The sequence below is a fragment of the Haliotis rufescens genome, unplaced genomic scaffold, assembly GCF_023055435.1.
Source record: "Haliotis rufescens isolate VD_foot unplaced genomic scaffold, xgHalRufe1.0.p SCAF_23, whole genome shotgun sequence".
NCBI classification, from domain to species: domain Eukaryota; kingdom Metazoa; phylum Mollusca; class Gastropoda; order Lepetellida; family Haliotidae; genus Haliotis; species Haliotis rufescens.
Window position 1 is genome coordinate 8,723,305 of NW_025963924.1, and position 10,587 is coordinate 8,733,891.

The following is a 10,587-nucleotide window of genomic DNA, read 5'->3' on the forward strand; positions in this document are numbered from 1 at the left end:
ATGTATGAAAATAACACCACAATGTCAGTGTGAACTGATGGCTGTAACAACACACTGAACGTTAACCCATCAGGGCTCAACACAACTTTCTCATTCATATCAGGAATTATAAGCGCTACCTGGTAACATTTAACTATCTTAAAGAAAAACGCAAAACCCATCTTGTTGGTGGGAGATTTGACAATAGTCCCCTGCAGGCAACCACAGCTGTTGCCAATTGGAAGCGATTTTTATTTTTGCTTCAAACTACAAGGGTTAAGTAGTTCGAGATCGGACTACACTGACAGAAACAAGGATGTTTAATTTGATTCCAATAGTCAAGTGAACGCGTCTGCATCATTTGGACGTCATTTGTGGTAAGTACAAATTAGTCTCTCATACAAACGCTGAAACAAGAAATATCCCAAAACACACAAGCAAACAATACTTTAGAAATCATAAATCGACACCCCAAACATTATTCTTCAGTAAAACATGTTTATGTGTAATCGTAGCTAAGTCGCCAGACAAATTATCAGTGATTTAGCGGGATCATTCCTGTTTGTAAATAAGTTGATTATGTACGCAATAGCAAAAGGCTTATCATTGTATTACCAGCTCATTAATTTATAATTATTGTTACTGTAATATTAAGGTTTTACCATTTTCATTTGTGAATGCCAATACTGTAAGGAAACGAGGGGTACGAGGTTAGAATAGATCCCCAAGCAGCTTTTATGTCAGTCAGATGATACTCAGATGAATCGGCCGGTTAGTCACCGTACCCCGACCGTATATATTGTTGCTCATGATATCAATTACTGACTTATCTGGTCCAGTTTCGATTATTTACAGTCCACCGTCATATAGCTGGAATATTGCTGAATGCGGCGTTAAACAAAACAAACGAGCACAATTGTTACTAAACTTATTTGTATAGTAAATTGTGGTAAGCAGGATGCTCCATGCCTTGATTGAGTCTTTATATGATTTCAAATATGCCATCCATAATAGAGTTGAACCAGTTAGTTTGTGTTATAAACAGGTCAGATCTATTTATTTATGCTAAGTTCATTATGTGCACCAACCACGTTGTCTTTTAAAGTCTATGTTTGTTTACTCTTGCAAAAGTACCCGGGAAAATCTGTAACTGATCACGCTAAATGCTCCAGTTTTATCATGCAAAATGCTCCAACTCTATTGAGAAAGGCCAATGGAAACAACTTCATATAACTTTATTAATGACAGAATATATTTCCCAGTTATATGGTTCAAGCACAGGGGTATTGTATCTACATTCCACGTACTCAAAACTACAAACTTCTCTTTAAAGGACTTCTGTTCCGACATACTATATCTGGGCATTTTCTTTAATCCAAGTTTATGCAAACATGATGTATTTCATTCCTTATGTTGGACCATGGCGACCCATCAATGTAATTCGATGTAATTCACCTTCCTTAACTTGGCCATAATCCACAAGTAGATATTACCAGATAAGCAACGATTATGAATCTAGCTCAACAAACTGACAGTGGTTACATCTGAATTAAAACATCCCATCAACATATCTTTTCAGAACATATAAAACATCAACGTTAGAGAATGAACAGTTTCGAATTTCTGCCGAATCAGATTCCATAGGGCATCACAGCTACTACAACAATGGCAAGTCTACAACCGTCACGGCTCATATTCAAATGTGTATGCTACATCCTACTGATAGCAATCGTTTATGGTCAGGGTTGTCCCCCTTGCAATTGTACCTACGACCATCATCAAGTATATGTGAACTGCTCCAACCGGAATCTTACAAGCGTTCCCAAGGGTTTACCAACATCAACCACAATGCTATTTCTCAATGGAAACAACATAAAGACAATAGGACCAAAAGCATTTTCAACAATGAGAAATCTTCAATATCTATATATTGAGAGAAACTCTCTTGTTAGCCTACATGAATTGGCCTTTCATGGTCTTGACAACCTCGTCAATCTGAGCTTAAAACTCAACGACCTCAAACTAAATTCAAAAACCTACAAAACCAATCTCTTCAAGCCACTACATAAACTTCAGGTTCTTAACATACAGTTCAATCAGATGACAACATGGCCTGGAGATGACAGTCAACGTATAGCCTACCCTGATGCCTCGTTTCAACATCTGTCTCGACTTACTCACCTTTACATCGATGGTCGTCCAACAGACTTTGGACCAGGATTTGCCAAACTTTTCAAGCTTTCTCTTCTCGCCTTCACGCCATACACTAACTATTGCAAACTGACTTTACAAAACTCAACCTTTATAAACGTACCCAATGTGGAATATCTCTACATGACCTACTGCCAAATCAGAGAAGCAGAACCATTAACATTTTCTCCTTTTTATCGTATCCATACACTTGACGTGTCACAAAATTGGGAATTGGGATTTCCTGAATTTGCTAAAGCAACGTATGGGCTCCGTGATTCCTCCATACAAATCCTGAAAATGAACGGTATTTCTCCATTATCTGGATCTTGTTATCAACTGCGGAGAAACGATTTTGTTCACTTAAAGAATACCTCACTGCGGGAACTTCACATTTCTGGCAATGGACTCATTGACTTCGAAAAAGGAACCATTTTGAACTTACCTGAAACTCTACAGATGCTGGTGGCCAGATGGAATAGGTTTTACCTTGGTCAATACTTGTTGGAAATGTCTCAAGGAAAGTCACTCCGAATTCTGGATATCTCACACATGAAAGGATTGGCGAGTAGAGACGTCAGACAAGATAACCCTTCCACTCATGTGTCAGTACCCAGTATGTTCCCTTTTCCACCAAACCTTCAAGTCTTAAAATTATCATTCTGTAGCCTGAAATTAAGCCTCACTGGTGATTATCTGATGAAAAACGATTTGAGAAGCATTACTCTGAATGGTAATTTGATTGATTGTGTTATGGGACAGACTCATGGTTTTGAAAACGTTGAACATTTTGATTTCTCAAACAATATCTTGGAGTGGCACGATTCAAGTTTCTATGGTATTGACAATCGTGTGAAATATCTCAACCTTTCCAGAAACTTTCTTGGAAATATGATAGATGAAGATGACAAGGGTAATACTTTCAGTCAACTGGTTAACTTGACAGATTTGGATATATCTCAAAACAGAATCAAATACTTACCAAAGGCTATTTTTAGAAATCTTACAAATATACAATATCTCAGAATTAATAACAACAGTATAAGAACAATTGATGCTCAAATCAAACACTTGTCGCATCTTAAATTATTTGACGTAAGCCATAATGGCCTCCTCAAAATGCCTGTAAACATTCTTCAAGAACTGGACACATTATCACATGTTTCTGTCCGTCTGAGAGGAAACCCACTTACCTGCATATGCTCTTCCCTCGAATCCCTTCGCTGGATGAACAGACTTGCTGATAACATCGAAGACATGGAATCAATTACGTGTATAATGAAAAATGGGAAGATCAACAATTTGAAAAACCTAGATTCCATAATTATCAATTTGGATAAAGAATGCCGTTCAAGTGGTCTTACTACTGTCATGACAATGTCTATTCTCTTGATAATAATGGTCGGAATAGGATTAGGAGCAGGGTATCGTCATAGGTGGAAACTGAAATACCTGTACTATGTCGGGAGAAGAAAGTATCGGGAACTGGAGAATACTGACCAAGATGACCAGGAGTACCAATATGATGCCTTTGTGTCATATGCAGACACAGACAGATGCTTGGTTATAGAGGGAATGATATCGGAACTGGAAGACAAAGCTGGACTTCGATTGTGCATTCATCATCGGGACTTTCTTCCAGGGGAGGTTATTGCTTCAAACATTGTCAACGCAATACAGAACAGCCGCAAAACCTTGATTGTTTTGTCTCCCGCTTTCCTGAAGAGTCACTGGTGTGATTTTGAGTACAACATGGCGCGGATGGAGGGTGTCTCCAGGAGACAGAACATCGTGCTGGTGGTGCTGTATGAGCCTGTTGACATGAAGGATCTACCCAAGGACATGGCAGTCATGTTGTCCACCAACTGTTACTTGGAGTACAACACAGATGTGTATGGCAGTGTTGTATTCTGGAACAGTTTACGTGAATCTATTACCACTGTTAATAAAATCGACTGAAACACAGCAGATATAACTCCTTGATTGAATATAGATTTAGCCATATATTTATGGTGTGCCAAGGCAGTTTATATAGTGTTCAAATACATCACGATCTATACTGTGACACCTTCTTAAATTAAAGAGCTTTTTTTACCACAACCGACAGTGTTGTCGATCCCTGTCTATGTATTAACTTGCAGCTTCTAATTCGGTGCATGTGTTTCCTTGTAGATTTGGTCCGCCACTATGCTTTTAGATTTCGATACTGCACCCAACTGTAATACAGGTTACTTGCAATGAGGAAATACAGCTAACAATACTTTTTTATTATTTTTATGAATTATGTTATGCATATTTGTGATATGATAACTATGAGTATTAATACTGTTTTAAATAAACTGTGTGCACACAATTATTAAACAGATATTATTCTTGAGATGCTGAGTTTGTTATTTGGCCCTGGCGAAGGATGCAAAACAATCATTGTAGTCCACACACATTGCAGATGTTTTGTTCATTGTTGTTAGAAAATAAATACAAACAAAATCTGTAATTCTTCATGGCAGCGGCTCACATCCATTCAACACAAAAGAACCATTAACTGCAATCTACGCCTTTGTGTACGATCGAGTTATTCTGTAAACATAACAACCTTGAGGGAACCTGGAACTTTTGTACTAAATAGAAGTATATCTGCCTGTACTTCAATACATACACCCATTTTCACTGAAGGAAAGAACTAAACAATTATATTTTTTGTCATTCTTTTGTAAAATCCGAGGCATAACTAATTTGTTTTAATTGAAATGAAGCTCGACACACCCTTGTACCTTGGAGGTGTAGTTAAAGGTCAAAGGTCAAAGAGCAGCACCTGCTTCCGAGTGTGAAATCGGTTCCTCCGGAACGTTTCGTTAAATCTCCATCATCATCATCATCATCATCAACACCTGCGTTGGGAGATAGCAGTGCCCTTTGTGTGTGTCTTAGTAAATTACTACTGGTTTCCTTCATTGTCTTTTGGCCCATTATTCATCCAAGCTGCAGTTTCTTTAAGTTTAACTCATTGATTCAATAGACCCATGTTAAATGTAAATACATCGGGAAACTGACTTTACATTAACTATCATTTTCTACTGAAAATAGGATTATTTGCATAATCTTTGTGTTATTCATATTTTAACAATCAATTCAAAGTTGCAGGTAGACGAGTGAACAGTAAGGGTAATTCAGTTCGTTGTTCTGTGAAATGTTTAACTGCTTAATTGCTTCTCTCAAGAGTATTTTATTATATGTAGTACTACCACATTCTTAGTTATACAAGTTCCTCTGTACCGAAATCTGTCGAAACCACGCATTTGTGCTATCAGCTTTTCACTTGACTTTAAAACCCGAATACATGTTCATTCCTCTTTTGTACTGTCCGCAGAAAGAGGGTCAAGCAAATGTTTGATTGTTGTTTAACGCCGAACTTAGCAACGTTCCAGTTATATGACGGCGGTCTGTAAAAAATCGAGCCTTGACCAGACAATCCAATGATTGATATCAGGAGCATCGATATACGCAGTTTGCAAATGATGACATGCAACAACTAAGTCAGCCAGCCTGACCACCCGACCCCGTGAGTCGCCTCTTACGACAAGCATAGTCGACTCTTACGGCACGCATGGGTTGTTGAAGACCTATTCTTCCCCGGATCTTCACAGATCCCAGCAAATGTACTTCAAAATCCCTGTTACAAAGATGAACTATATTCCTCGATATAATTAAAGAAGGACTATCGTTATATTCACATAACGTCTTTGAGACAAGTGGAATTAATACCGTGTGGGTTCTCAAAAACCTCATTCCGAGATTGATAAGATTTATGTGAAATGTGGGGATTGGATGTATAGGCATCCCCATGGGCACCAATTGTGCTCCCCTTCCTGATCTGTTTCTTTATGCGTGTGAATCAGAATTTCTGCTCGGATTAGCATACTCTTAAGACAATTTCTATAGACACACCTGTGTTTAAATACATCACGATCTAAACAGTCACACCTTCCTATTTTAAAGTGCTTCTTTTTACCACAGCCGACAGTGTGTGTCTATGTATTAACTTGCATCTTCGACATCTGTTCATAATTTACTTGTAGATTTGTTCCGCCACTATGCTTTTAGTGTTTGAGTGAGTGAGTGAGTGAGTATGGTTTTACGCCGCTTTTAGCAATATTCCAGCAATATCACGGCGGGGGACACCAGAAATGGGCTTCACACATTGTACCCATGTCGGGATTCGAACCCGGGTCTTCGGCGTGACGAGCGAACGCTTTAACCACTAGGCTACCCGACCGCCCCTTTTAGTGTTTGAAACTACAAAAGCCTAATGATGCCACTTTGGTGGCATTAAGATATATTTTTTAATCAAACGTTTCAATGATTTTCTCGTTACTTCGATTATTTTCTCGTTTTTTCAGGTTTTTTTCTCGAAATAACGAGTTTTGTCTCATTACTTCCAATATTTTCTCGTTATTTCAAGTTTATGTCCAAAACTCGAAATTTCGATTTTTTTTCTCGATTATGTTTTTCTTATTAAGATTATTTTCTCATTATTTCAATTATTAACTCGTTGCTTCGAGTTTTCTCTCGAAATTACGAGTTGTTTTTCGTTGCTTCTATCAATTTCTCGTTATTTCAGGTTCATTTTTATAACTCGAAATTTCGAGTTTATTCATTAGGCTTTCGTACGATACTGCACCCAACTGTAACACAGATTACTTGCAATGAGCAAATATAGCTTATTACTCATTTTATTTTTTTATGAATAATGTTTTATGCACATTTGTGATATGATCACTATGAATCTTAATAGTGTTCTAAATAAACTCTGTATACAACAACACAAAAGAACCATGAGCTACAATCTTTAGAATCTAATTAAGAACTGACAATTAGGGATCCTGGGACATTTGTAATAAACAGAAATATTTCTTGTGCTTCAAAACATACACTGATTTTAACTGAAAGTGGGAACCAAACGATTTTATTTTTTCACATTCTTTTGTAAATCCGTGGCATAACTATTTTGTTTTAAATGAAACACATCCTTGAACCACGGACGCGCAGTTAAAGGTCAAATATCAAATGTTAAATAGGTCAATGCCTGTTTCCGAGTATGAAATCTGTTCCTCCGGAGGGTTTCATAAAACATAAGTCATCATCATCATCATCATCATCATCCATACCTGCGCTGGAAAATAGTGTCCTTTGTGTGTGTCTGAGAATATTACTTCAGGTTTCTTTCATTGTCTTTTGTCAGTTTCAGGAGTGAGTGAGTGAGTATGGTTTTTACCCTTATTCCAGCAATATCACGGCGGGGGACACCAGAAATGGGCTTTACACATTGTACCCATGTCGGGAATCGAACCCTGATCTTCGGCGTGACGAGCAAACGCTTTTACGTCTAGGCTACCCGACCGCCCTGCCAGTTTCAGGAAACTGACCTTACATTAACTATCATATTCTACTGATTATAGGATGTAATTGCATACACGTTGCGTTATTTTTTTTATTAACAATCAATTCAAAGTTGCAGGTGCACGAGTAAACAGTCGTTTGTGAGGGTAATTCAACTGGTTGTAGTGTGAAATGTTTAACTGCTTAATTGCTTCTCTGAAGATTGTTTTATTACATGCAGTACCACCGCATTCTTAGTCATACAAGTTCCTGTGTACCGAAATCTGCCAAAACTACGCATTTGTGCTATCAGCTTTTCACTTGACTTTAAAACCCGAATACATGTTCATTCCTCTTTCTTACTGGATTCCAAAGTTCCATAAAAATCCGTAGAAAGAGGGTCCAGCAAGTGTACTTCCAAATCCCGGTCACAAAGATGAACCATGATCCTAAATACATGCAAGGAAGGACTATCTTTATATTCACATAACGTATTTGAGACAAGTGGAATTAATACCGTGTGGATTCTCAAAAACTTCATTCCCAGATTGATAACTTTGGAATGTGATAATTTAGGGATTGGATATTGAGGCATCCCAATGGGCACCAATTGTGCTCCTCTTCTTGGTCTGTTTTTTTTTTTATATACATATGAATCGGAATTTCTTCTCGGATTAGCATAATCAAAATTGGGGAATTTGGCCAAAGAGTTTAACTTAAGCTTCAGGTATATTCATGATCTGATTAATAGAAGCAACAAATCTATGCTGAAAGTACGATTCCAACTGTCCGATGAGCATATGTTTATGAATCACTATCATATAGTGATGATACCACGTGTTTGTGAAAAGGTGTTCCTTCAGTAATGATCAAATAGCCAATTACCTTCCACTAATTTAGCCACCGGAACTAAACATAAAAGAGACGAGTGAAACCGTCTCCTCTGTTTCCTATTTAGATTAATGCATCGAGATTCAGAGAGACATAAATATCCATAGGACTGTATGACAAGAGGGATGATTTCAACTTTCCAATAGCCAACTTTCCCTTTATGTCGAGCAGTATTCCAGTAGCTCCAACCTTTGGTGTCTACATTTCACATTCTGAGGTGCAATCGAGCATGCACTTTCTACCAAGATTTTAAAGATTGTCATACGACTCTTGCTCAAAACTCACCAAAGGGTGCTGTGCCACTGGTAATCCTGATGGAGATGAAGCACAGAAGATAAAGCACTACGTTCTGTGTTAATAGCATTGTATCCACCTCCAAATTCATATAACTGTCACAGGAAATCAAGCATAACACTCTCATCTGGTCAAAATGGATCTATGTTCAGGTCTTGGCAATAATGCATGTGCTTAACTTAGTAAGACTTGTATTTTTGCTGAGTACAACCTCTCCAAGGTTCATGATAATGTTAATCGTGTCATGAGAAAAACCCTGTCTTTCCAAACAACACCTGATAAATGCAACACCATCAGATGCATTTTCTTGTGTAGAGGATGAAGAGCCTCCGCTATGTAGGGCATCTGTAGTGATCTCTGTCCTTTCAGAATCAGACGAGGTGGCGATATCAACATTCGCAACACTATTGGATACCAGGTATGTGTGGAATACCTCGGCAATACCATCAGACCTTCAGCTGTCTTCACGTATTTTTGGATACACTCGCTCCAATGAGCTGAAAGGAGGAAAGGCATAAACGCTTCAGAGCGATCTTAGCACTAAGACTATCATAAGTCTATGTTAAAGAATGGGACTTCGTCTGCAGGAAATGTGTCAGTTATTGCTTTAAGGGGTTTGTGAAGCATCCATTCTGTTGCATCATTAAAATATTTGTTTACCCGATCAGCTTCAAAATTGAGAACCCCTGGTAAATGAACCGCTAACATCCATATTTTGTTTTCCTTTGCTAACAAACAAATCTGGTTAGATATCTGACTACAAATTGAGATTTTTTTCCACCCATGTGGTTAATGTAAGCTACTGTAGTATCATTGTCAATTCAAAGTCTTAAATGTCGACATGGCAACACATTCAGGAAACATTTGATGCCAAAGAAGACTGCCTGAAGTTTAAGATATGTAATGTTGCTCCGAAACTCAATATCGCTGAGTTACCATCTGCCATCTTTTTTCGGATTGTTCACTGCACCCTAATCTAGTCCTGAAGCATCAGTGGTGAGTGTTATTGAAGGCAAAGGTCTGGATATTGGAGCACCACAACACTTACTGTTGTCTTCCCACCAACCTAGGTGACGTATACCTGCGTTCATCTTCCCGAGGCAAGTGAGTTAACTGAGTATAAAAGTCCAGTTTCCACCCTTGCCGAACTAGGCTGGTATTATGGAGTTAGATTTTGGCTGGACTAACGAGTCTATGCGTAGTCCAATCAAAATCGCGCACAGAAATCGAAATCCGGTTCGTAGAGTGTCATGCAGATTTCGGTCGACTGCAGGATTTGCAAAGCATGTGCACCGCTAACTCGTTGTCAGCAGATATTTTCTAAATCTTTTCATGTTTTCAATGAAGGGGCTCACGTGATTTGATGCACTTCGCAATGTAAGATTCGTTTTATCACAATATAGATCTTGATTATCGATCAGATCGTCTTGACTGGGCGCCACCGTTTTGTTTGAAACAAATGCAAGTGATACGAGAGGTTGAATCTGATTGGTCAATAGGAGAGGCATAGAAAGGACATAACTTTTAAAAGCCACTGGTGGCGCTACGATCGAGCCAAGGAATTACAGCCTAGTTCGGCAAGGGTGGAAAATGGACTTTCAAAGTCAGTTAACGCCCTTGTCTCGGGAAGATGACCTGCGTTGGGAATAGTCATAGAAACACTAAAATCCCCTCTTACTGCTTTCGTCGACATATTTTGCAAGTGTCTGAAACATGGGTCGCTAGTTTAAAACTAGTGCCGTAAAGCTCGAGATAGCTGCTTTCTGACTGACAAATGTCGACTTCTTGTCATGCATTTCATTAGTCGGTCAAAGTTCGAATTTAATGAGATTGCAGTCAATGTGAGCATACGATCGT

At 38.4% G+C, this 10,587-nt stretch overlaps 1 protein-coding gene across 1 annotated transcript; it reads left to right on the top strand.

Moving 5' to 3' along the window:
- The first annotated feature begins 316 nt into the window (after positions 1-316).
- On the top strand, positions 317-4,546 carry LOC124151810 (toll-like receptor 4). Its single transcript, XM_046524450.2, has 2 exons — positions 317-356; positions 1,559-4,546. Exon 2 carries the CDS (start codon positions 1,645-1,647, stop codon positions 4,126-4,128), a length of 2,484 nt encoding a protein of 827 aa, XP_046380406.2. The 5' UTR covers positions 317-356; positions 1,559-1,644; the 3' UTR covers positions 4,129-4,546.
- Positions 4,547-10,587: the final 6,041 nt, after the last annotated feature.

Coding starts and splice junctions, on each gene's coding strand:
- LOC124151810 (XM_046524450.2), top strand. CDS start 1,645: ATGGCAAGTCTACAACCGTCACGGCTCATATTCAAATGTGTATGCTAC.